Here is a 26,254-nt window from a genome sequence, read left to right on the forward strand (position 1 = left end):
CACCTGGCAAACAGTGGTACGTGCTCAGAAATATTTGCAGGTTGTCACAACCACCCTGCAAGATGCCTTTTATAGCTAAGGAGACATAGCTTTGCCAGGGGCATCCAACCAGGGAGCTGGGGCTGGAAGCTGGGTCCACCCCCAAAGCTCATTCTGTTTCTACCATGCCTGAAATTAGAGCCTTCTCACAACGGTTCCCTAAAACAGAGGGCAACAGCATTTGCTGAGCTCCTACTAAGTGCCAGCAGGGACTTTATGCAAGCCCTTTGAGTTAGTGTTTGTGATAAAGAATTAAATAGTCATGCCATTTATTGCTCCTCCTGTTTTATAGATGCAGGAAATTGAGGCTGAGAGAGAGAAAGTAACTTGCTTGAGGTCAGACAGCTGTTAAGTGGGGCCCAGCCCAGGTCTAGCATTCTCTCTGCCAGGTTTCCAAAGCACAATGTCCCCAGTATTCCTGGGACACAGTTGGTAGAAACCGATGGACCTTACTGAGTAAATGGCTCTGTGTCTGTGGCCAGTAGGTATTCTCAGGCTCAGGAGCTGGGAAGATCTGGCCCTTTCCTCACGGAGCACCTGATGCTGTTTGCTCAGTGGACAAGGCATGCACTGGGTCACCACGGGAAAAGGGGAGGACAATGTGAGAGGCTGGGGCTGAGCAGGGTGTGGAGTGGTCCTTGCGGATCTTGGTGGGTGGGTGCAGGGAGCAGCATGAACTGGTGCTGGAGGACAGGCAGGAGCTGGCCGTGGGCCCAGGAGGCTGTGAGGCTGGCCGGAGAGGGAGGTTGCACAGGTGAGGAGGTCCTGAGGTCTGAAGATTTGCCTTGGCAGGCAGAAACCAGGTAAGGCAGATGCTCACCTCTACCCTGGGGGCCAAATGCACCCTTAGCCCAAAGCAGGTACCAAGAGCTCTGGCTCTGGGTATGACCTCAGTCTGGAGAAAGCCCCTACCCCCACCAGGACCACCTGCTCCCCAGACTGCTTCAGATGCGGAGCCCAAGCCAGGGTCAGGAAACTAGACTGACACCTGCAGTGAACCCAACAAAGCCCCTGGTTCCCCCAGCTATGGGGCCAAAGGGAGATCACAGCCCAAGCCCCTGATGCTGGCTCTGCAGCTAGCACTGAGGGCCCAGTGCCTGTGGGGAGATATGCTCTGCTCACCGTCCAGATGAGGAAACAGGCTCAGAGAAGTAAGGAGCCTTGCCCAACGCCCCAGACCGGGGCTCCAGGCCCAGAGTGTTCTCTTGTCCCTGAGCTCACAGAGGGCAGCAGCTGCTCTGACCCACACGAGCCTGGCGACTCTCTCTGGCTCTGGAAGATGGCCCGTGTCCGTAGAAGCACCCAGCGGTCAAGCATGCCCAGACGGACAGAGGCAGGGGAGTTGCGCCATCTCAGCTGGCTTGTGAGGGCATTGATGGAGACGAGGATCTGCCTGGGAGAGCCCCTGGGACGTCACACAAAGCTGGCAGCAGATGGTGAGCAATCGGGGCTGTTTGCCTCTGGGTGTGTCCGCAGTGCCTCCAATGGGACCTGGCTAGGGCAGAGCTCAGTTCTGCAGGTCCCCGAGGCACAGAGAGGTCACAGCTACAAAGTGCAAGAGCTGGGATTCAAAGCCGGCAGCGTGGCTCCAAAGTCTACGCCTTAACCCCTGTACGACATGGCCTCTCTGAGTTGCCCTAGCAGGCCCACCAGATGCCCAGGCCAGCGCACCCCCAGCACCACAGCGGTCCAGGACCAGGGAAGCTCCGGGAGCCTCAGCGCACCCTCGGATACTCCAACCTGGTCCTCACACCCTTGCCCCTCACCACCCTTCCTCCTGCTTCAACCTCACCCTCTGTGCAGAGCTGGAGCCTCTGCATCACACAGAGGCCTCAATAAATCAGAGTCTGATCCTCTTAAACCAGAAGCAATTTCACCCCTGCTCATCCTCTCCCTCTGGCTTCATGCCATCTTGGATCAAGCCAGTGGCTCGAAAATAAATTCTGCGTCAGGGCTGAGGAACTGATGTTCATTAATAGGAAACCATAGGGTGGTAAATTGGTATTTATTTCCCCAGATACACACCTCGGAGTTGATAGATGACGCTGTTCCTGCCAGCCTCAGGCAGGAGGAGGGGCTGGCTAACTGAGTTGCAGCCCTGCCACAGTCACTGCCCAGGGTGGGGGTGGGGGGGTCACCTTTGCACGCTCAAGCTCTTCCCACCCCCTCAACCAACTCCTTAAATGCCTCTTCTCCCACTGCTTCCCTTAAAGATCATGGAACCAAAATCACACAAACCTGAGTTAAAAACCCAGCTGTTTCGGGTTAGCTCTGTGATCCTGGGCAAGTTACTCCATCTCTCTGAGCCTCAGTTTCTCCATCTTCACGCCCTAAAGCAGAGGAGACATGAGTTCAGGGCCAAGCACAGGCCTGAAATGTGGCACATACTCAGCACACCATTACTCCCTGGACACCCCACCATGTCCCACAGGCCCGTCACTCTCGGCATGCCCCCCCCAACCTATTACCCTCGGTCATCCCCACTGCCCCCTCCACTGCCCAAGAAAGAAGTCCAGGGTGTCATTTGGGACACCTCTTTCCTTACCCTCCAACTGTAAGAGCAAAGGTGACTCCATGACAGGCTAGGCTTCCTGGAATAAGCCTAAGTTTCGGTTTCCGGGCGCGGGCCCTCCCCTTTCCCGAAATGACGCTAATGACCACCAGAGGATCCCGAGACTTAGAGCCGACCAATCAGGAGTTAACACGACCATGGAACCGACCAATGAGGAGCCGACACGGTCAGCCAGTCTTGAAGGAACAAATGAACTGAGGGAGGGAGGGGGATGGTGTGCCCAGGGTATGTAGCCCACTGGAAAGTATAAAAGCTTAGTGTTACCCCAGGGCGGGGTCCTGGTTCGTGGAGAGGCCACTGCGTTGGTGCTCTGGGACTTGGACCCTAGCCCGAGCTAGCCAGTAAACTCCTTTGCCTTTTGCAGCCTTGGTGACTCTGTCTCTCTGTTCCTGGGGCCGAGGGGAACCGGCTCTAACACAACAATCACCGAGTCCTGACAATTGTACCTCCTAGTCCATGTCTCCCACCCACTGCCGACATCTTGGATATCTTCACCTCTGGATTCTCACAGCAGCCTCCTGACTCGTCTCCCTGCCCCCAGTCTCGCTCTACTCTTCCTCCCACAAAAGCCTGCCTTGGCAGCCAGAAAGACCTCCCGAAAGAGTAAATCTTACCAAAACACTCTGCTGTTCAAAACCTCTCAGTGGCTTCCCACTGCCCTTGGGGCAAAGTATTAATGCAGTCTCAGTTTCAGGCGGGATTTACAGACTCCTTCATGACTCCCCCCATTTCTCTCACCTCCCTCCCTGCTGGGGCTCCCATGGGCCCGTCCCAGTCCCAGTCCCAGTCTCACAGGGCATCATGCTGTGCCTGACTCCAGGTGGCCTGCACGTGTTCTCCCATCTATCCCTTCCCCATCTGCCCTGATGAACCTCTACTTCAGGACTTGGCTTGGATGCCAACTCCTCCAGGAAGGGGCTGCCTCTGGGCTCTGCAATTCCCCCCATTCTGTCTTTCTTGCCCGAGGGAGAAGCTTGTACCCAGTAGGCATTCAGACATGAATACTGCAGGCCCCTTCCTAAGAGGTTTGCACAAACAAGAAGGCGAGAGGGCTGTAGAATCCAAACATCCCTCCAACTAGGAGGAGCTCTTTTCTCAGTCCCCACCCCCACAGCTGCCCCAGGCTCAGCCCTAGACTTGCCAGGGGGCTCAGATCACGTGGATTGTCCTGGGCCTTGGGGGGCAGTGGCGAGGGCTCATTCAGCCTCTACTCCAGCCTCTGTTGCCTACCTCAGGCTCTATGGGACACACAGCTCTCTCCTAACCAAATTATTATATTCAGTAGTTTTGGGGTAGCATGTTCTGTAAATGTCTGTTAGGCCCATTTGTTCTAGAGTCCTGTTTAAGTCCATTGTGTCTTCTGTTTGGAGGATCTGTCCCATTCTGTCAGTGTGGTGTTGAAGTCCCCGGTTGTTACAATTCGGCTGTTTATCATTTTGTTTAGATCAAGTAGGATTTGCTTTATTAATCTGGGTGCACCTGTGTTAGGTGCATAGATATTTAGAATTCTTATGTCTTTTTGTTGAATTGTTCCCTTCACTATTATATAATGACTGTCTTTGTCTTTCTTTACTTTTGTTGATTTGAAGTCTGTGTTATCTGATATGACAATGGCCACACCAGCTTTCTTTTGGTTTCCATTTGTATGGAACATTGTTTTCCATCCCTTCACCTTGAGTCTGAATGAGTCCTTGTGGGTTAGCTGCGTTTCCTGGAGACAGCAGATACTCGGCCTATATTTTTTTATCCACACAGCCAGCCTATGTGTCTTCAGTGGGGAGTTCAAGCCATTCACATTTATTGAAAGAATTGATAAGTGGGATGGATTTCTGTTCATCCTGTTGCATAGAACAGGATATTGCTTTGTTTTACCTCTAGCCATTGTGGTATCTGGGCCCTGAACTTTAGCTTTTGGATGGTTTTACCCTGGTCAGTGTCCATTGTGCTGATCAGTGTATAATGCAGATCTGAGAGCAGGTCTGGTCTTGACAAATTCCCTTAGCGTTTGCTTGTTTGAGAAAGTCTTTATTTCTCCCCCACATAAGAAACTTGCTTTTGCAGGATACAAAATTCTAGGTTGTTTGAGAAGACTGAGAATGAGGCCCCCTCTGGCTTGTAAGGTCTCAGTTGAGAAGTCTGCAGTTAGTCTGACAGGTTTTCCTTTGTAAGTTACCCGACACTTTCACCTTGCGGTTCATAGGAGTTCCTCTTCCATGTTAACTTTGGCTAATCTGATGATGATATGTCGTGGTTATTGCCTTTTGGCAATGAATCTCCCAGGAGTTTGTTGAACTTCTAGTGCCTGGATGTCCAGATTTCTAGCAAGACCTGGGGAAATTTCCTCAACTATTCTCTCAAATAGGTTTTTCAGCCCTTGTGTATTTTCTTCTTCACCCTCAGGAATGCCTGTAATTCTTATGTTTTGCCTCTTTACATAATCCCATGTTTCTTGTAGGCTTTGTTCATACCTCTTATTTCTCTGTTCTTTCTCTTTGACTGACTTGTTTAATTCAAAGGTATTGTCTTCTAGTTCTGAGATTCTTTCTTCTGCCTGACCTAGCCTATTCTTAAGGCTTTCCCCTGTGTTTTGTATTTTCTTGAATGATTTTTTTCATTTCCAGAAGCTCTGCTTGATTTTTTTTTAAATAATTCAACTTCTTCAGTGAATTTTTCATTCATTTCCTACATTGTTTTTGTGGTTTCTTTATGTTGGGTTTCTATTTTTGTGTTTCATTGAGCTCCCTTACAATCCATATTTGAAATTCTTTATCAGTCATTTCAATATTCTCTTTTTGGTTGGTTTCCATTAGTACGGAGTTATTATTTTCTTTTGGGGGGTCCTTTCATTCTGAAAGATCTGGAGATCTTTCACTGAATCCTCCTCATCTGGAGCAGCTTTTGCTTCTTATTTTTGGACTTTCTTTTGATGAGATAATGGCGCACCCAGTTTAATCTCTGAGACAGTGAGTGGTGCTTGTGGGGGGCACTCAACTACACCCTGCATGATCCAGTCAGTAAATGCTGTAAAGGGTGTGCAAATTTACCTCCCTGTCCGTAGGTGGTGCTTGCCAGCAGGAACAAGCCGCAATATTATTTTGGGATCCTGTGACCAGCTCTAGTCCCTTCAGAGAAGTACTTGATTGCCCCAGGTGGTGGGTGGGGCCCTGGAACTTCAGGTGAGTCCTTATTCTCTGCCACAGCAGAGGCAGGTAGGGGAGTGGGGCTGGGTGGGGCTGTGTTGGGTGAGACTGCCCTCAGGCTCCACAAAAGCTGGCAAGGTATCTGTTTCAGCAGGGGTCAAAGGTCTGCTCCCAGCTTCTAGGGAAAGCCACGAGGCAAAGGCTGTAGTGGTGTCACCCAATCACAAATCTCCCCTCCTTGTCCCCAAGCAATGTGATTGAGACCAGAGGGTACAGGATCTGGCCTGTGGGCCTGTCACCAGGTCCCAAAGATTCAATCCCTGACCATGCCAGGGAGAAGTGCACTGGTCCCAAGTTGTCCACAGGGTGCCCAAGCAAGTTCAATGTCCCTCTGCCTCAGGGTGTGCCCCACACTGATGGAGTCGCTGGGCAAATGGCACCAGGGCCAGCAGGCAGGGAGCTCAGAGTCTGAGCACCCCTCACTCCACAGCAGGACCCCCTAGAGGAAAAATCTGAGCCCCATTCTCTGTGGAAGCCTCTGCGTGGTGGCTCGATTGTCTGTCTTGGCAGCAGCAGGTGGGGGAGGGAGGGGAGTACAAGAGTCTGGAAAGGCTTGAGCCCCACTCTCTGTGGAAGGCCCGGTGTGGTAGACGCAGCAACAGAGAGGAGAAGCAGCTCCTGCGAGCCCCGGCTCAGTCGTCTCTCAGCAGCCATGGTGGGCATGGGAACGGGAGGAAAAGCATCTGGGTGGAAGACAGCTAGCCCTGGCTGTCTCTGTCCCTCTCTCCAGAAGGCAGCACACCCAGAATGTCCAGACTCTGGGGTCACACAGATCCCCTCGGACCCATCGTCCCCCTGTGGCTCCCGCAGTCTGGGCTGGAGTTGGGAAATGTTTATGTGGGAACAAGTGAGACGAAAACTGAGGGCTGAGGCCCCCTGGGGAGGACAAGGGTGCACGGTGGGTGGAGAAGCCACATGGGTTGGGTCTGCAGTGACGGGAAGTGACCCGGCTGCCTGGGGCTTCATCCCCTCGAAGCTCCCAGTTCACTGGCAGCGGCAGCCTTTGGCTTGTGAGGGTGGAAGAGCTCTCCAGCAGCTCTGGAGCCCACTGCCTGGCAGAGATGTGGGGACGGAGAAGTAAGCCCTCCACCCACCCTTCTCGCTGGACTCCAGGCCTCCCAGGGGTTGATCTCTGCCAAAATCCTGCTCTTTCGTGTTCTGCTCCTAATTCTGGGGGCTAGAAGTCCAAGATCAATGTGCCAGCAGGGTTGGTTTCCTCTGAATCTGTCTCTTCGGCTTACAGATCGCAAATTATTAATATTATGACCATCTGCTCTTCCAAGTATTTCATTAGCCCCCTGAAGCAAACCCAGGAGCAGGTCATCAACCTTCCTGCCAAGTCCATGGCAAAGATAATTGCCCAGCCCCAGTCCAAGCCTCACTGGCTTCCCTTAATAGAGCCCGCAGAGCAGCCTCTTTCTCGGCCTCCTCACTTCCAGCCTGGCAGCTCCAACACGGCCTCTGCCAGCAACCCTGGGTCTTCTGAGCGGCACGTTTGATGGGGCCCTCCTCTCCTGCACATCTGCAATGGCATCACTGTCTGCCTGAGGGACAAGCTTCTGCTCTTCAGCTGGCCTAGGAGGCCCTGCAGGCCTCCCTGGCCCCAACCCCTGCCTTGCACAGGCTGTTTCTCCACCTGGCTCGCCCTTTCCTACCTTTCTCTAGGAAAATGCATGCTAAATGTCACCTCTGGCTGGGATTCCTGCTGGGATTGCCCAGGAAGGCAGGAGCTGCCAGCTCTGTGCCCTTTCAGAACTGTGTGTGTTCTTCTGTAATGGCCCCGTTACATGGAGTCGTCCTTCCTTCTTTTGGTGTCTGGCTGTCCCACCAGACTGAGAGCTCCTGGAAGGCAGGGACCAGGTTGAACTCATGCATCTCTGTCTTCTCCTCAAGCCTCACTTAGGACAGACATTCAGGAAAGAAGGAAAGAAAGGGTCATGTCTTTCCCTCCCCGGCCCCTGTGTCCTCATGTATCAAGTATCTGTTGCATGCTTACTGTGTGCCAGGCTGGGCTGTCCTCCATTAGAGCCTCTGGGCCTCTTTGTCTGGCTCCAGTGGATCAGAGACCTGCTGCAAAAGCAGGAGGCCTCAGTGCTCCAGCCAGGGGCCTGGGCTGCACAACAGCCCCTCTGCCAGTTTAGCAGAATCCCAGAAAGCCAGGTCACTGTGGAGGGTTCCACTGATCAACCCCTTCTCCTGGGCCTGGGCTTTCAGGCAGGTCCAAACTCTGTTCTGCCACTCCCTGGCTAGGTGGTCTTGTCTTCTGCCCAACCTAGGTGGAGGCTATTCTGAATCAGGGTCACCTGTCCGTGCCCACAGAGGTGACAGTACAGGTGCAGCAGCCCCGTGGGGTGGCTGAACTGACCACAGCCTAAGGCAACCCTGGAAGACTTTGTTTCCCATTTCTACTTTTCTGACACTCGCCATTTGTCGTGCAGTGAACTTGGTCCGACACTCATTTGCTGTCTGACTGTGGCCAAGTTACCTCACCTCTGGAGTCCCAGCTGTCTCTTCTGGAAATGGAGGTAGTATCCCTTGCCTGCCAGGTTGGTGTGAGACACAGAGGTGTGAGCAATGGCCACATGGCACTGTGAAGAAGGCAGCATCATACTCCTTGCCCTTCAGGAAACGCCCTCTGCTATGGCCTGATTCAGCCACAAGAACCTCTGCAGACACGGGAGAAAGTGCACTGGCCAGGTGTTGGGAGGCTAAGTTCTGGCCTTGCTCCCAGCGCTGGGTCTCAGCCGTCTGCTGCCATTCTTACCTCTGGGTCTGTGGCAGGTGACAGACACTGATGGGGACTCAGCAGCAGCCTCCTGTTAAGGAAGAGACTTCCCAGGGTGCCTCAGCAGCCAGGGGGTATGCCAAGGAGATGTGGAGGCCACGGTGTCTCAGGCCTCAGCCCAGAAACTAATAAACATTATTGGCATGTGGGGAGGGAGGGAGGAAAGAGTGCAGCTCTGAAACCATTGAGACTGATTTATTGGCTAATTAGTGGGTTTTTACAGCCACAGACTTCCCCAGCTGTGCGCAGGCATAGGGAGGGAGGGGGCCATTGGGAGGCCAGCTGGACGCCAAGTGTGTCTCAGTGACTGTCCTGAGCCGGGGCACTGAACAGGCTGAAGGAATAATGCAAGGTGTTTGGACCAGGGAATGGGCCCAGGACTTTATAGCCAGGGGAAGCCTGTCAGGACCTGCTCGCCTGAGTACTGGAACAGAAGTCTCTTAAGGAAGGCACTGGGAACTCTCTGCGGTTTCCAGGGCATCCAGTTGTGTGGGGAGCTGCAGTTTTGGTAAAGAGAATCAGCAAAGGCCGGGCGCGGTGGCTCACGCTTGTAATCCTAGCACTCTGGGAGGCCGAGGCGGGAGGATTGCTGGAGGTCAGGAGTTCGAGACCAGCCTGAGCAACAGCGAGACCCCGTCTCTACTAAAACTAGAAAGAAATGATCTGGACAGCTAAAATTATATATACAAAAAAATTAGCCGGGCATGATGGCGCATGTCTGTAGTCCCAGCTACTCAGGAGGCTGAGGCAGAAGGATTGCTTGAGCCCAGGAGTTTGAGGTTGCTGTGAGCTAGGCTGACGCCATGGCACTCTAGCCCAGGCAACAGAGTGAGACTGTCTCACAAAAAAAAAAAAAAAAAAAAAGAGAGAGAGAATCAGGAAGAACCAAGAAAAACTGTGGAAACCATGGAAACGGAGAGAAGATGCCCCAGAGGTAGAAAAGGAAGAACACTGAGTAGAAAAACTTAGCTTCTAAAATACAATGGGTTAGCAAAGAAAAAAAAAGAAAAGAAAAAGTTAGACAGCCAAGGGTTTGAATCCAACCTCTGCCAAACACTAGCCGTGTGACCCTGAGCAAATCAGTAAACCTCTCTGATCCTTGATTTCTTCATTTGTAACATGGGGCTAATCATACCTACCTTGCAAGGCTGTTTTGATAATTAGATTAAAGAATATAGCACCTGTGAAACATACACTTAATAAATGTGCTTAATAAATATTTGCGATATTAGTTGCTAGTGTTAAATTACCTACGACAGGGCTCAGAACCAAGAAGGGGCTTGGCAACGGGTGGTGGAGAAAGCGGGGCCTAGAAGGCGCTGACTCAGCCAGAGGGCCTACCCTCCTGCCAGACTGGCTATGGACAGAGTCTGGGGGCTGCCCTGCTAGGGGGCTGTGCGGCACCATTTTCACCGCCCGGGCTGTCCGCTGGGCTGGAGTGCAGCTCGGCCACCGCTCCGCGGTGGAGCTTGGACAAGTCACTCCACTCTGAGCTCTCTTCTGAGGGCTCCTGGCCTTGGCCCCAGCCCCTAGCCCAGTGGCGTCCTACCTTTGGGGAAGGGGACAGACAGACGGACACCGGCAGAGTCCAGGCGGGCAAGGTTTATTCCGGTTCTTGGGCAGGCAGGGCTCACGCAGCCTCTCCGCCGTGGGCGGGCCCCTCCCTGGGCTCCCCGCCCCAGCCGCCACGGGCCGGCAGCCTCCCGCGAGGCCGCGCATCCCCGGGGATGCAGCCGCCTGGGCCCGAGGACGCGGGGCGGACGCGCCTGAGGGCGCGGCGGGCGCCCGGCGGGCAGCGGGTGCGGCGGCGGCGGCGGCGGCCGCAAGGCCACAGGCGGCGAAAGCGCGCGCGGAAGTGGCGCGAGGCGAGCGCGTAGACGAGCGGGTTGAGGCAGGAGTTGGCGTAGGCGAGGCAGTGCGAGGCCAGGCGGCAGGCGTAGGTGGCCGGGCTGAAGGCGAAGCGGCCGTACCAGAAGCAGAGGATGAGCGCGTGGTGCGGGCCCCAACAGAGGGCGTAGAGCGCGGCCACCGCCAGCATGGCGCGCCCCGCCCGCCCCGTGGCCCGTCGCCGCGCCTCGGCCGCCGCCGCGCCCGCGGGGCCCACGGCGGCCCACAGGAAGCGCAGCGTGCGCCCGTAGGCCAGGCTCACCACGGCCACGGGCAGCAGGTAGCCGGCGGCGAAGGTGGCCACGTCGAGGGCGCGGCGGCGCGCGTCCTCCCAGGCGGGCACGCAGAGCTCGAGCGCGCCGTAGCGCACCGTGCCGTAGTAGCTGAGGTAGGGCGCCGAGAACAGCGCCGCCAGCAGCCACACGAAGCCCACGGCGGCGCGGGCATTACGCGGCGTGCGCAGGGCCCGTGAGCGCAGCGGGTGCCGCACGGCCAGGTACCTGCGGGCGGGACGCCGAGTCAGCGCGGCGGACGGGCGCCCTCTCGCAGGGACCCCCGTCCGCGCCCAGAGTTGGGGACTGGTGTCCCTGTGGCCCCAGGGGGCCTTGGTTCCCTCCTCTGAACAATGGAGGTTGTTGTGCGGATTAAGCATGTGAACACTTAAGCAAAGGGCTTAGATTAGTGCCTGGCACCCAGCTAGGGCTGATTCGCTGTTACGTGTTACTGATGGAATTATTTTACATACCAGTCAAACGAAGCCCAGAGAGAAGTGACTTGCCCAAGGTCATCATCAGCTAGGGAGTGAGCTTGGAATTGACCCCAAGTTTCATGCCATGGAAGCAGGTGTGAGCATAACCTGGGCCAGGTGTGGGCAATTATATAACTGATGAATGCATTTGTGAGTTTCTTTAGCCATTCATTTCACACTTACAGAGCACTTGCTATGTGCCAGGCCTTGTGCTGACACTTGAGAAACAGAGATGTCCTCTGGAAACTCAGTGCAGGTGCCCAGAGGCTGCTTGCAGGGGGCCAGAGAGCTTTCCTTCCTTCCCTCCCTCCCACCTCCCTTTTTGGTCCCCCATTCTCTCCTTCCTAAGGCCAATGACAATCTGTTCAGGTCTTCCCTCCCCGGCCAGGCCCTAGACACAGCGCACCTGTCCACTGAGACAGCAGCCAACGTGAAGCTGCTGGCATACATCGTGAGGTAGATGAGCAGGTGCACAGCCTTACAGACGAGGGCCCCAAAGAGCCAGGCGTCCAGGGTGTAGATGGCAGCCTGGAAGGGCACGCAGCACAGGATGAAGCAGAGGTCGGCCACGGCCAGGTTGAGGATGAACAGATCCGTGGTGCTGCCTGGCTCCTGCCAGGCACTGGGGCCGGGCTGCAGCAGCACCGCCAGCACCAGCCCATTGCCCACTGTGCCCAGCAGGAAGATCAGGGCAAAGACCACAGGCACTGCCACAGCCCCCACACTCCCTGGGTTGTCCAGCGAAATGTTCTGGGCATCAGCCATCTCCCCATCAGACAGGCACCTGGGGAAGAGAAGCTGGAGTCCTCAGGCAGGGCCCCCCAGCTCTGGTCACTTGACCCAGGGGTCTAGCCCCCCTAGCCTGAGTCTGGCCAGGTGTCCTGGGCTAGAAGCTCATGGGAGGTGGGGGAGAGGAAAGCAGAACCAAAAGTCATCACTCAGACCCACTGTGTGAGCAAGCCCTGGCACAGTCACGCTGGTATTGGGGGGCATTTCTCAGTTTTCCTAGGGAACACCCCTCTTGTCCAGGGCATGGAGGGCTGCTTAGGCAGTTAGTGGACACCTTTACCTTCAACACATGAGGCAGATGGAGACACAGGCAGAGTAGCGTGAAGACATGGCAGATGGGGGAGGGGCAGCTCCAACCCCAGGAGCTGGTATATTTTCCTTACTTTTCAATGGGAATCTGAAGCTCAGCACCTAGCTCAGCACTTGGACATGGGTTCAGGACTTTCTCTAGCTACAAGCTGTAGCTTCAGCAAAACATGGGTGGCATCCCCAAGTCGTTGGAAAGTCCAGTCTAGTGAGATGACTACAATGGCAAAGCTGGGAAGACCATATAGGCCACTGAACCCTTTTTGCACATGGGGAAACTGGAGCCCAGAGAGGGTACATGGATGGTGGTGGGGTAATAATCATACTTTGAATGGCAAATGTGGGGCTGTTGCCACCCTGGTATCCTGACTTCTAGCCTAGAGCGCTCATCTGAAAGGCTGTAACAGGTGGTGCCTCTGAGCCTGCATGTGTGTGTGTGTGTGTGTGTGTGTGTGTGTATTCGTGCACACCGTGGCCATTCTTACCCCTGGCCCACCCCACAGCCCACATAGCCTACTACCTGTGGATCCCCTGACATGCCTGGGATCGCTGGGGTGATGGGAAAAATTGGGGGGGAGACAGAAGGGAAGAAAGGCAATATCAGCCCCCACCCCAGCACCCGGCATGCAGCAGGTCCCCAAAGCTCAGGATGGGCAACACCCACCTCAACCCTGGGCACTGGACTCCACTTGATCCTGGATGGAACGGCCAGGCTGGGGCTGCCTCGCGGCTCAGCTGCTGCCCCTCAGCGCCTCCATGCAGGTACAGGTCTGCTTCCTACATCCCCCTCTTCGCCTTTAAGGCACTTCCTCTCCTCTGGCCCCCTCTGCTGAGCCAGAGTTGGGCACTCCCTCTGGAGTAGCCACTGACCACCTCTTCCTGTTTCTGATTTCCCTGGGTGGCATGCTCTTCTGCCTGTCTCTTCTCTGCCTCTCTGCGTTGCTGCTGCCTCTCTCTCCCTTTCTGCAGTGAGTAACCCATTGATCTCACTGAGATTCGCTTTGTAGTTAACCCCTCCGTGGCCAGGGCCCAGTCAACTCTGGGCACTCCCACCTCCTGTGGCCCTGTCTGGTGACTCCACCCCGTATCCTTTTCCTCGAGACTCTGAGCAGGGCTCCAGTTCAAGTTTAAAAAGGATTCCTAGTCTTGAATGAGGTTTCTTAGGCTGGGAAACCAGGACGAGTCCTCTTTCTACAGACTTCAGGTAGAACCTGTCCCCTCAGGCCTTCCAAGTCCCCAGATACCCATTTCCTTCCCTAAGCTCTTTCTAGGGGCTTAGTCCAGCTGGTGACCAGATGGTTTATGTACCTGCCCAAAGAGTCTAGCTTCAGCCTGAGGGCAGCAGGGAGCTAGTGAAGGTTCTAGAGCAGGGAGGTGACCTGCACAAGTTTATTATGGGATGAAAAGGATGGATAGAAAGAGATTTGATGAGTGACCTGCTAGGAGCCTCTTGTCCAGCCAAGAGCCAAATAAGTCCTGGTGAATGGCTGTGTGATTCAGTCACCGGGTTCAGGCAGAACCCACATGGCCAGAGGCTTCCAGAGGGTGAAGGAGGCTAGCACCTGGGGAGTGAGGTGCACTGGATTTAGCAACATGGAGACTGTTAAAAAACTGAACAAGTGTAGTGAGGGCAAAAGGCAGTCCACAATGAGTTAAGGAAGGGAGAGAAGAGGTGGCAGGGACTGAATGTCTGTATTTTTAAAAGCTGGGGGTGGGGTGGGGGAGCACCTCAAGAGGGAGCCTGTGAAGGGGAAAATAGGGCCGGGCACAGATGGAGCCAGGACTTGCATTCAAGGTCTGAGGAGCTGGGCAAGAGACTCTTTATTTATTTATTTATTTGAGACAGAGTCTCTCTCTTTTTGCCCTGGCTAGAGTGCCGTGGCATCAGCCTAGCTCACAGCAACCTCACACTCCTGGGCTCAAGCGATCCTTCTGCCTCAGCCTCCCAAGTAGGTGGGACTACAGGCATGAGCCACCATGCCCGGCTAATTTATATATATTTTTTAGTTGTTCAGATAATTTCTTTCTATTTTTTAGTAGAGACGTGGTCTCGCTCTTGCCCAGGCTGGTCTCAGAACTCCTGACCTCGAGCGATCCTCCCACTTCAGCCTCCCAGAGTGCTCGGATTACAGGCGTGAGCCACCGGCCGGCCAGGCGACTCTTCAGAATGAGCTCCTTGAAGGTCCCTGGGATTGTCACCCAGCCCGATGTCACCCACTCCAGATGCAAAGAATCCTCGAATTTTTAGAAGCAGAGGCTCATAGAATTGAAACTATTAGGAATCTGATCTGGACTCTCCAAACCTAAATTCGGAACCAACAGAGTTGAATTGAGGAATTAGAATTGTAGAATCTGATGATTGCTGAACAGCAGAATTGTAGGATTCTAGACTCAATGTGGTGGGATCTGAGAACTATTGACAGAGATTCACAACCACCTTGCCTGAAAGTAATGCACCGTCAGACTCCCAGAAGCCTGGTCGAACGTGCGTGCCTGAACCGTGGAATGAGCTGGAAAGCCCCTGAGAGAACCATGACACTTTGTCCTTCTGCAGCTTGGGAGCACCCTGCCTGCAAGGCCCCTCCTCGCCCAGGGTTGGTCAGTACTAGGGCAAAGAGCTCCCAGCAGCGGTAAGGCTGAGCTGATAGAGCAGAGGTGGAAGGGAAGGACGGAGGGAAGCCGGAGGCGATCAGAGAGAGCGCGGCTGCTGGCTGTGCGCTCTGAACCGCGAGCTGGCCGCCGGCGAGCAGCACCACCCTGGCCCGCTGACCCTGGAGGTCACGGGGCTGCCGCTGCCGGCTCTGCCCGCCGGCGAACGCAAGGCCAGCGGCGGCGCCTGGGGGTTGCCGCAGGATGCAGGGCGCGTTCTGCACCGTTGGTCGATGGGGCCTCGCCTCGCACCACCTCATGTCGGCGTGGCCACGCTGCGTACGCCACACCGTCTGAGACACGTCGACCCGCACCTGGCCACCCGGCATAACCTGTCGCCTGTGCAGGCCACACATGAAGCCGAAGGCCGCACTGCTGGTTGAGTCCCGGGCTGCTGTCAGGTGTCCTACCCGGCGGAGGCCTGCAAATGTTCCTACCGGTGATGTCGCCACCGCTGCCCCCGGCCTGGCTGCGTTCCACTCCCCACCCTCACAAGCTCTGGGACCCAGGCCCAAGCTCCTTCAGGTCGCAGGCTAGGATTCCTACAATCCCAGGTTTGAGGTCCCGCAGAACGGGGCTGGAGCCGCCCAGACCGTCTCTCTCAAGATGTCTGGGCAAAGGGGCGACCGGAGGAGCAGGACGGAGACTTAGGTCTGGTTTCCGGTCGTTATTGATAGGTTTTTCACCCTCTCTGCCCCAAGCAAACTACGGGCTTCCGAAGGCCACGCCACGCCCAGTTGGAACGGCAATGACTCAGAACCCACTCTCCACCCCCACCCACACCGGGTGCCCAGAGCGCTGAGCAGGGAGGGCGATGGAGAGATCCGTCCCCCCCACGCGCAGTGCCTGTAGGACCAGTGGAGCGGCCAGCCGTAGTGAGAGAAAAGGGAGAATGGGGCCTTGGCAGCAGCAAATTATTCCGCCCAGACAACCGCTGTCCAAGGCCCCGGGGAGGGGGCGGGGGCGGGGCGAGCCGGCGGCCGGGACCTGAGCTCGCCGCGCCCCCTGGCGGCTCACCACCAGGCCATAGCCTTGGAAAGAGCAAGATGGAAGGGCCCCAGATCTCAACGTGGGGGAGTGGGTGGGGTGTGGGGGCTGAAGCAACACAGGCTTGGGGCTTCCCCAGCGCCAAAGTCAGGCAGGGACAAAGCGGGTGAGAACACAGGGTTCGACTGTCAGTGTCTTCCCCAGTGGTGATCCACATTCTTTTCTTTGGGGCCTGAATCCTCGGCCTCTCCTCCCAAACATGGGTTTGGGCACCTGGCTCCAGCTAGCTGTCTCCATCTGGGCAGCCATGGGGGAGCAGAGGCGGTGGCGTTCACCAAGGCTAGACCTGGGTGAACTTGCTCTCTACCCTCCAGGCATCTTTGTCATCAGGTTTAGCTACCCAGTGGTCCCCAAGGCCAAGGATCCAGGTAGCAGAGTAGCAGGTGGGTGGCAGGGAAAGGGCCTGTAGGCTGGTTCTTAGCTACTCTCCACAGCACAGCAACACGGACTCCAGCTGAGCCAAACGGTGGCCCCTGCCAACTCCCAGATGCCTGGGTCCCATTTAATTTGGGGGAGGAGGTCAGCTCTGAGAGATACAGTCCTCAGGAGCCTGCCCCTAGAGCTTGAGCATCTGCCTGATTCTTCAACAGGGCAGGGCCTACTTGGAGAGAATAAAACAGACCAAAGCATGACAGCCAGTTTTCACGCTTGTTCCACATACTCAGAGCCATGAGCACAGGCCTCGTCCCTGCCTGGCCCCAGGACTCTGGTTCAGGGCTCAGAGCTTCTAGTCTGGGCTGATCAAGACCTCCTTTGTCTCTGTGATGGTAGATGGCCCTCGGCGCTGCTTGTCCCTAGCCAGAGCTCAGGGCAGTGCCCCATGCAGCCGCCCCACTTCCACAAAGGCTTCCACGCAGCGGTCGATGTCTTCTTCGCTGTGTACTGATGAGATCTGTACCCGGATCCGGGCCTTGCCCTTGGGGACCACTGGGTAGCTAAACCCAATGACAAAGATGCCTGGAGGGTAGAGAGCAAGGGCATGCCAGAGCCAGACAGGCTTTGGGGACATGACGCACAACTCCTACTTTCCTGAGGTGCACAGAGGGCAAGGGAGCTGCCCAAGTTCTCAGACTTGGACGCGAGTCGTGGCCTGGGGTTTTCGAGCTTGGACAGCAGGTTTAAGAGAGGTACAGGGTGGGAGAAACGGGGAATATTCACAGTCAAGGGGACTCCCTCTCTTTTCTCATTAGGACCTACCCCCGGTTCTCTCATCCCAGTGCCCTTACCTCTCTTTAGCATGTCATCCGCCATGCAAGAGGCCAGCCGGGCGTCCCCCAGCATCACAGGGCAGATGGGGTGACTGGCTCCTGAGATGGTGAAGCCAGCAGCCTCCATCTTACTGCGGAACCTGTGGGCACAAGCCGAGTGTCACAGGTCACTAGGGGGCCACAGAGCATTCACACGAGCTCCTGATGGGCCCAAGGCCCAAGATCTGTGCTCAAGTCTGCAAAAGGGACCAACAGAGAGTTACAGACCCCAAGAGGCAGATGGGAGCCAGGCAGAAGAGAAAAGGAGGCAGGAAGACAGGCTTGACAAGAGGGAGACACCAGTGCACGAAGGAGGCAGAGACAGAGAGAAGAGGGAGGCGGGCAAGTAGAGGCAGACCCTGTGGGCATTGAGCCATCTATGGGCCTGCGCAGGCACACAGGGCAGCTCTCACCGTGTCCCCCACCCCAGCCTGCCCCACCCCAGCTGGGCCCGCACCGCTGGGTCTTGGCAACCATAGACTGGACGATGGCATTGCTCTCCATGAGCAGGTCCAGAGCCTTGGAGGCACAGCCAACAACAGCAGGTGGCAGACTGTTGGAGAAGAGGTAGGGCCGGGAGCGCTGTCGTAGCAGGGACACCAAGGGTCCAGGCCCTGTCGTGTAGCCCCCTGAGAACAAGGGGAAAGGTGGTGGTGGGAGGAGGGGTCAGTCAGGGTTCAGGAGCCAGTGCCTTGCCCGAGGCCCTCCTGAGTACAGTCCATGCTGCCCTCTTTGCAGCCCCACGCCTGCCCTCCCCACCTCCCCACGATCCCTCCAGGGCCCTTCATGTAGGTAAGAGGACACGACCCAGCAGGTACCTGCTGCTCCGCCCAGTGCTTTCCCCAGGGTAGAGTTGAGGATGGTGACCTGGTCCATCACGCCCAGTAGCTCATCCGTGCCCCTGCAAGGGAAGTCGTCATTGCTGCCACTGACTGCCTGAGAGCCCAGGGGTCATAGGTCAGGCTGAGGGCTGGCCTCTCAGTTTCCCATCCACCCTCAGAAGCCCGACCCCAGGCTTTAGGTGCCATGTGCTCCCACCGTCCCGTGGGCCCCAAGAAGCCAGTGGCATGGCATTCGTCCACAAAGACCAGGGCACCATATTGAGAGGCAAGGTGGCAGATCTCTTGCAGGGGTGCGATGTCACCATCCATGGAAAATGCTCCATCGGTAGCCACCAGGCGCAGCCGATGCTTCTACAGGGTAGACGTGAGCAGTTGGTGGGTAGTGTCACGAGTTGGGTCAAACTACCTGTCCCTTGTGCTACTTGGGGCTCTGAGAGCTCACCTTCCCCAATGACCAGCACAGAGGAGGGTACATAGGCACTATTATCTGGGGCACCCTCTCTCTCACTTGTGCCTTTCTCCACCTCACCATCCTCACACTCAGCCCTGGGCAGTGAGGGTGGTCTCAGGTCTCGCTCTCCTGGGTGAGGTCCTATCCCCAGGCCCACCCCAGTTTATGCCTAGCAGGGGCCTGACACACAGCAGGTGCCAGCTAAAACTCAAGGCAGCATGGTGCAATGGAATACAGCTTTGGGTCTGAGGGGTCTGGGTTCAAATTTTGGCTGTTTCAAACTTTTAGGCTGTTGATCTGTGAGTACGGAGGAAACCTCTCCAAGCTTCTTTTCTTCACCAGCAGGAAGCTGACGGTAAGCCCAGGGCTTGCCCTGGGACCCCTGGACCTCGGCCCACCTGGGCCTCCTGAAGCTTGGCTTCTAAGTCAGCCATGTCCAGGTGGCGATAGCGGTACTTGTGGGCCTTGCACAGACGGATGCCGTCGATGATGGAGGCATGGTTCAGCTCGTCTGACAGGACTGCGTCCTCAGGGGTCAGCAGGGCCTGGAGGGGCAGTTAGGGTGGAGCCATCACCCAACCGCTTTGGGGTTCACCCTCCCCCGTGACTCTCCCTGAGTCAGTGCCAGCCAGGGCATTCCTCTGCTTTGATATAGGTCCCCAGTTCCCCAATACTGAGCTGGACCAGGGCCCTGCTCTTACTTCACTAGAGCAGGTAAGAACATGTTTGGTGAGTGCCAGGCCCCTGCCATCTCCAGCCCTTTAGCTGACGTAGGTTGCCCACAAAATGCTTTGGAAGCTGCACTTCTTGCAAGCCCCAGGATTCCTCCTGGAGCACCCAACCTTGATCTCCATAAGAAATGGGCTCTGGAGCCTCTAGGCACGGCAGCGGCATCCTGCCAGGTTCTCCTGACTGCCCACCCTCGAACCTTCCACAGCCTAGCCGGCCCCTCCAACTCCCGCCCACAGCCCCCCTATACCTCGAAGAGGCCGGCGTTGGCATCGAAACAGCTGGCATAGAGGATGGCGTCCTCCCGCTGGTGGAAGCGGGCTAACTTTGCTTCTAGATTCTTGTGGATGCTCTGAAGAAGTGAGTGAGACAGGTGTTAATGCCTGTGGGGCCACAATGGACGAGTCCTAGAGGACAGAGGGTTAGAGGGCCACAGACAGACCCAACCCAGAAGGCCCGAAGCCTCAGCCTCTCCCATCTTTCTGTACCAGACAGGTTACCCCAGAGCTGACTGGAGTCTAGCAGGTGGTGCCCGCTGAGGAGGTAGGGACTTGCTAGGTCTCCCTTCCCAGGTGGATCTTCATTTTGTAATGGGCATCTAATGGTGGAATTATGGGTACTGATGGGGAAGGAAGATGTATCTTCCTAATATCAAACTGAGTGCCTTTTTTGGTTGCCTAAGGGTGAAGAAAAGGATTACATAAGTAACTCTGGGTTCATCTGGGCTTCTAATTCTTAGATTCAAAGTTGTTTGGTCTAGGTGATGGTTTTGTTGGAAAGTGCCTGGATGGGAGTCAGGAGTTCTGCCTCTGACATTCATCTCACCTGCACCTTTCTGAGAGGACAGGTAATAATAATCACAAGTAGTCAGGAGCAGGGACTATTGAGCCAAGCTACTGTGTTCAAATCCCACCATGACAAGCTGTGTGCCTCTGGGCAAGTCCTTTAACCTCTCTGGGCCTCAGTGGCCTCATCTCAACAACAGGGATAAGAATAGCACCTATCACTTAGGATTTGTATAAGGATTAATGAGTTAATACTTAACAATGTAGTTAAAAAGAGTACCTGGCACATAGTAAGCACTATATAAGTTTCATGTTTATAAAAGTTTATTTTATAACATTTGCAAAATAATGGTATTTATTGAGTACTACTATGTACCAGGTAATGTCCTAAGCATTTCATACATGTATTAACTTTTTAATTTGTAGTGATCCTGTTAAGTACTATTATCCTCATTTTACCAGTGAAGGAACTGAGACGGAGGTTAGGACTCTGGCCCATGGCAACAGACTCAATAATTAAGACAGCACTGGAAACCAAGTCGGGCAGAACAGCTCCAGGACTCTCCATTCAATCCTTGCCCTCTACTTTTCTTTCCCTCTAGAGGGACGGGTGTAAGGAACTCTGTTCTGCAGGTGAGGAAACAGATCCTCAAAAAGGTAGTTTCTTGCCCCCAGGCTTCTCAGCAAAACAGAGGCCTTTCCCCAGCCTTTCTGTTGGACAGCTCTGAGCTACCAGCGGGCCCAGAGCCTCGGGATGAGCTGAGCTGACTAAACCAGCCCTGCTGACTGTCAGAAGCAAGCAGCTGGGGTCAGTTCCCCCACCCTCCAACACCCACTGTATACCTGGGTCCCGCAGATGAAGCGGACAGAGCTAAGGCCAGCTCCAAACTCCTCCAGAGCCTGCAGCCCTGCCTGGATCACCTCAGGGTGGCTGCTCAGGCCCAGATAGTTGTTGGCACAGAAGTTAAGGATTCCTGAGGTGGAAGAGAGATGGACACAGCAGCTCAGGCAGGGCAGGGGCAGGCCTAGAAAGATGATAGTGCCAGGCCCTGAGGAAATGGTCCAGAAAGGAAATGAACCTAGATTCACCCTTAAGGAGGCGACAACCACACAGTATGATCCATACTGGGACAAAGGCCAGAATGGGGAGCTGGGAGTCTCCGGGAGGCAATGAATCCAACAGCTACATGAGAGGGAGTGTCAGCACTGCACCTTGCAGAATGCAAAGTTTAAACTCTGGCTTTGAATCACATTCTACCCAAAGGGGAACCCAGCCTTTCCTCACAGGCTTCTCCTGTTCCTGAAGACCACCATGGCCCCTCATCTGGGTAAAAGAGAGCTGGGTCAGATGCCCACTGCAGTCTTTGAACTACATAGTTTATAATACTGTGCCGTCTGGTACAGAATTGTATTCCTAAAGTAGGGGTGCCTCTGAGACCCTAGGCCCTGAATTTTAAAGCCCAAAGTGAACACAGCTGACTAAGGAGGGGAAGGTTCACACTTCTTGACAAAGGCAAAAACAGGATGAGGACTTAAGTGTCCTAATTTCCCATCTTTTGGCCTGTTCCAAGCTTCCCCTGGGATTTCCTGGAAACTCCACTTTACAAATGAGTACAACAGCACCAAAGATTCCAGCTTATTTCCTGGACAGAAGGCAGGTTTGGGGGCCTGTTGATAACCAGCACTCTGCTGCAGCTCAACATAAGTAAGAGGGACAGTGACCGCTGGTTAGAATGAAAGGAGGGAGACCTGGCAGGGCCAATTCATCATGTGATTTCTATGGCAGCCCTGGGACCCCTTGCTCATTGTGACTTTGGTCAGGAAGTTGGCCTCTCTGGCGAGTTAGGCTATGTTGCAGCTTTAATATCCCAGCTCTGCCTGCAGCTAGCTGGGGGATTTGGGGCAAGCCACTTCACACCTCTGGGTTTCAACTTCTTTGTCTGTAAAGTGGAATTAGTCATTCCTACGTTTAGAGGTTAGCAGGAGTCCACCTGCAGCAATTAGGAGAGGCCTTCACAAAGCAGCTGTTTAAGAAACGCGGGGTTTCTTTTGTTGCTTTCCTACCACCCTCCCTTGAAGCGGCACAGTAGGAGCCAGCTGGGTGTCTCTCTCTTTCTCTCACGTTCTCCTGGGGCTGGGTCTTGGTCCAGCCCTGCCTCTGAACCAAAAAGGTGCTCAAGGACACATCACCTCCCTCCCTCGAAATGGGTTTAACTAGGTTAGACTTAACACTGGGAAGCCATAAAACCTGCCAGAGAGGTCGCAAGGGGACCAGTAGCTATGTGTGCAGGTACCACCCAGCCACCCACCCCCGTCTCCAGGAGCTGCATTGGAGCGCAAGCCCGGGAAGGGCCCTGGAACACCCGGCCAGGTCCAACGACTTCCGGAAGGGGGATTTACCTCCGGAGACCCCGTCCACCACGTGGATGAGCGGCCCCTGACGGGATGTGATGACCCGCTCACTCTTCCAGGTGCCCGCCCCGCGGATCCCTTCCAGTTCCGCCTCCAGGATGTCTCGCAGCTGGGCCAGCGCTGACTGTGCGCGGTGGCCGCGGGGGGCTCCGGAGAGCGCAGCACGCCAGACGCCACCAGCCCACATCGCGCCCTTCTCGCCCGGCGCTCCTGCCCGCCGCAGTGCCTTGCGCACCGCCTGGTCACGTGGCCGGGGGCCGGGCCCCGGCAGCCAATCGGAGCGAGAGGCGGGCCAGGACGGGTGGGCGGGGCCCGGCGAGATCCGCCAAGGACGAAGTGGATTGACTTGTAAGTTGAGACTGGCGAGGTCCCGGTGGGGGAGGAAGTCGCGTCAGGGCCCAGCCCACCGGACTCTCCACCCCATTCCCACACACCCACCTCTCAGGGGGAAATAGGGTGCTTTCTGGACCCCGAAGGCAGGAGTGTAGAAGCGGGCTGAGGAACGTTCTGCTCCTTCCAGCCCGAAGGTTTCCCGGTTTCTGCCCAGCTCTTGGAACCCTCCCCCCGTTCTCAGGTGGAAAAAGCCCCAGGGTCCCCGGTGCCCGCCCACGCGACCGCTCCGCATTCTGCTCCAGTCTTAAAAGTAAGGAAAAAATACACCAGTCAGGTTTTTTCCTTTTCCAATTTTATTTTATTTTTTAAATTACAAAGACAGCAAACTTTTCCCGGCACAAATAACACTTGTTTAAAAAAAAAGGGGGGGGGGGACGCGCAAGTGCGCGATTTTCGTATATAATTAAAATTAAGAGAAAGACAACTGTACAAGTTTTTTCTCCCAGCTCCCGGGTGTGTAACATAAGTACTAATCCTAGATATGTGTGTATACATATGTGTGTGTGTAATATACACATGCACACAGACCTAGCTCTGTAAAGCTACTTAGCAAATTCAAAATTGACTGCAGTATGTCTTACTGTCCACTCCCCGCCCCCTCCCCCTCCCCTCTCCCCGTCCCCCCTCCCCCTCCCCAGCTACAACTACTTATAAAAGACTAAGTAAAAAGGGCTCAGCAGGTTAAGTGGCTGTTGGTGGGACTGGAGCCTCCCCAGACCAAGCAAAGCCACCGCTTGTACAGGAGTAGCAAAAAACTAAAGGAAAATAAAAAGTCTTCCTGGGACGCAATCCACCAACTGTGTGGAAAAACCCAAGTTTCAACAGGGCACACTGAGGCACTTGGCTGACACTCCCCACCCTTCCCCCAAAGTTTCCACTCCCGGTTCTTAGGAGACTTTGCCGAAGCCACAAAGGGCGCCCCAATGGGTAGTTCCTAAGCTGACTGGGAGAAGCTACAGCTTCTCCAACCAGCTGTCACTTTGCCTCCCTTGCCCCCAGCCCTTTCCCCAAAACAACAGAGAGGTCACAAGGGCAGACTAACCGAAGTGAGAAGGAAACTGGGTTTTGGACTCCCTCTGCTCACCACTGGGAGATGGAAGTCAGCCCCAGGACGGTTTTTTTTCCACCTCCCTCCTTTGCCCGCTAGCTGCTGCCACCTCTCTCCTCTCCCCCAAAGGTTGTGAAACCCACAAGCGGTGCCCAACTTGAAGCTTGCTGGCCTTAAAGATACTCCGACTAACCTCACAATTCCTGGGCTCACTCTCATCTCACCAGAACAAACTGCTTTGCTTGTTCTCTCTTCCCCATCTTCATAAAAAACAAACCATCTAACAAAACACAAACACACCAAAATCCCTAACCCGTAAGTAGATTAATAACAAAACAAAATGTAAATACATTCTCATCATTACAGAGGTGAGACTTGTTGCTGTCCTTGCACAACTGGGTAAGGAAAAACAGATTATTCTGTAATTTCTGAGGAATCCAAATTCTGTCTCTTATAAAGTCAGAACAAAAGTGGGCAAAGGGGTGCAGATGAGAATCAAGAGAAAAAGGACAAAAGTATTTACAGAAAATAGGAAGGAGTGTCCACAAAAAAAGGCTTCATTGTCACTTCTTGCCGGCCCTCTTGGCACTGGACTTTGCTTTGGGCTTCACCGATTTGGCCTTCTTGGGCTTGGATACCTTGACTGGCTTGGCTTTGACAGTCTTGGGTTTTTTGGTTTTCCTGGGCGTGGCAGCAGGCTTCTTCTTGGCCTTCTTGACTGGGGTGGCTTTGGGTTTCTTGCTTGGGGCTTTGGAGGCTGCAGCCTTCTTGGGCTTGGCTGCCTTCTTTGGAGTGGCCACCTTCTTGACTTCCTTCTTGGTCTTCTTGAAGGCCACTGATTTCTTGGGCTCGTCGCTCTTGGCCAGCCGGAAGGACCCCGAGGCACCTACCCCTTTGGTCTGCTTGAGAACACCAGTGGTGACCAGACGCTTTATGGACAACTTGATCTGCGAGTCGGCGTTCTCACCCACCTTGTAGTGGCTCTTGATATACTTCTGGATGGACTGGCGTGAGGAGCCGGCGCGGTTCTTTTCCGCCTGGATGGCAGCCACGATCATGTCTGAATATTTGGGGTGGTCTGTGGACTTCTTGGAGGCCTTAGCCCTCTTAGGCTTGGCCGCAGGAGTAGACGTGGAGTTCTCGGTCATGGTGGCCTGCCTGGTCTGGCTGTTGAAAACGCTTTCCAAACGGCCAGCCCTCGTCGGAGGCTGAGCGTAGCCTGCCTGGGGACCTGCTCTCGGGCCCCTGACTACAGAGCCAGTCCGGAGTCCGGTTCCCCGGAATGCGGGCGAGGAGTCGCTGCTTCCCCTCCCCGGCTTGGGTGGCGGGAGGGCTCGCTGGACCGGCTCTGCGTGGTCCAACCCAGCCGGTATGTCTCTCGGTCTCAGCGCCTGACTCTGCCTCCGCTTCTGCGTCTGCCTCCGCCTCCTGTGCCTCCTTTTTCCCAGCTCCGCGTCTGGCGCTCGGGCGGCGCATCCGGGTATTTAGCGGCGGCGGGCGGACCGCGGTGAGGACAGGGCTGCTGGCTGCCTGCTCCCGGCCCGGAATGGCGCCGCGCCGCCGCCATCTGTGTTTCTTCCGCCTAGCAAATCCGACCTTTCCCCCCGATCCCGGCCTTCTTGCTCCCTGCCGCCGTCCCGGGCCGCTGCCTGGCTCCCTGGGCTTCCTTGCTGGGCGGCCCGCCGACCCGGCAGCCGCTCCCCGCGCCCGCCACGCGCCCCAAACGGCGCCGAGGACCGCTGGTGTGTTGGCACATTTCTCCTTTGCGGGGGTCTGGCTCTGCGGGGCTGGGGAGCCCTGGTGAGGGAAACCCCCCGTAGCAAAGCTCTCTCCTGGGGCTACCGGTTACCCCGTTCCCGGCCCGCTGCGGGGCCCCCCAGCCCAGTGGAGCAGCCGGAAAGTGACCCCAACTAACACACACTGCCTGGAGCTGGGCGACTCCCAGCCCGGCCCAGCCGGGACAGGGGGGAGGGGTCGCTCCCCCGGGGTCCAGTCACCTCTCGGGGGTCACCCTGCCACCGGCCCCTCCATACCCCTACCCTTCTCTGTCCATGAGACCCCCATGAAAACATTCCCTGGAAGAGTTGGAAGGGCACTTTCAAACTTTGTCCCTTCCCCCTCCTCTGTCCTCTCTCCCCCAGTACGGCCCCCCGGACCTCTGCATCCAGGTTCCCTCCTGAGACCAAACCCCCAGTGTTGCCCGGCCCCCCTGAGAGATGAGGAGGGGCCTCCCGGGTGGCGTCCTCTCGTCAAAGACCCCCATATTTCCCATCTATCCTAACTGGAAATACATATATATGTCTCCCTCAGCCTGGGAGTTTTGAG

The 26,254-nt window shown here is 55.6% G+C and overlaps 3 protein-coding genes across 3 annotated transcripts; all 3 read right to left on the reverse strand.

The window, feature by feature from the left end:
* Positions 1-10,173: 10,173 nt before the first annotated feature.
* Positions 10,174-12,092, reverse strand: GALR3 (galanin receptor 3). The gene is made up of 2 exons (XM_045552907.1): positions 11,638-12,092; positions 10,174-10,983 (listed from the first exon to the last, which is right to left on the reverse strand). The coding sequence occupies exons 1-2, from the start codon at positions 11,994-11,996 to the stop codon at positions 10,227-10,229; spliced, it is 1,116 nt and encodes a 371-aa protein (XP_045408863.1). The 5' UTR covers positions 11,997-12,092; the 3' UTR covers positions 10,174-10,226.
* Positions 12,093-16,656: 4,564 nt separating this feature from the next.
* Positions 16,657-22,720, reverse strand: GCAT (glycine C-acetyltransferase). The gene is made up of 9 exons (XM_045552909.1): positions 22,477-22,720; positions 20,920-21,050; positions 19,542-19,643; positions 18,961-19,107; positions 18,308-18,462; positions 18,088-18,170; positions 17,727-17,898; positions 17,249-17,370; positions 16,657-16,979 (listed from the first exon to the last, which is right to left on the reverse strand). Exons 1-9 carry the CDS (start codon positions 22,673-22,675, stop codon positions 16,828-16,830), a joined length of 1,263 nt encoding a protein of 420 aa, XP_045408865.1. The 5' UTR covers positions 22,676-22,720; the 3' UTR covers positions 16,657-16,827.
* Positions 22,721-23,510: 790 nt separating this feature from the next.
* On the reverse strand, positions 23,511-25,515 carry LOC123639276 (histone H1.0). The gene has a single exon (XM_045552910.1). The coding sequence runs from the start codon at positions 25,075-25,077 to the stop codon at positions 24,493-24,495; it is 585 nt and encodes a 194-aa protein (XP_045408866.1). The 5' UTR covers positions 25,078-25,515; the 3' UTR covers positions 23,511-24,492.
* Positions 25,516-26,254: the final 739 nt, after the last annotated feature.

The sequence above is a fragment of the Lemur catta genome, chromosome 6 (genome assembly GCF_020740605.2).
Source record: "Lemur catta isolate mLemCat1 chromosome 6, mLemCat1.pri, whole genome shotgun sequence".
Lineage (NCBI taxonomy): Eukaryota > Metazoa > Chordata > Mammalia > Primates > Lemuridae > Lemur > Lemur catta.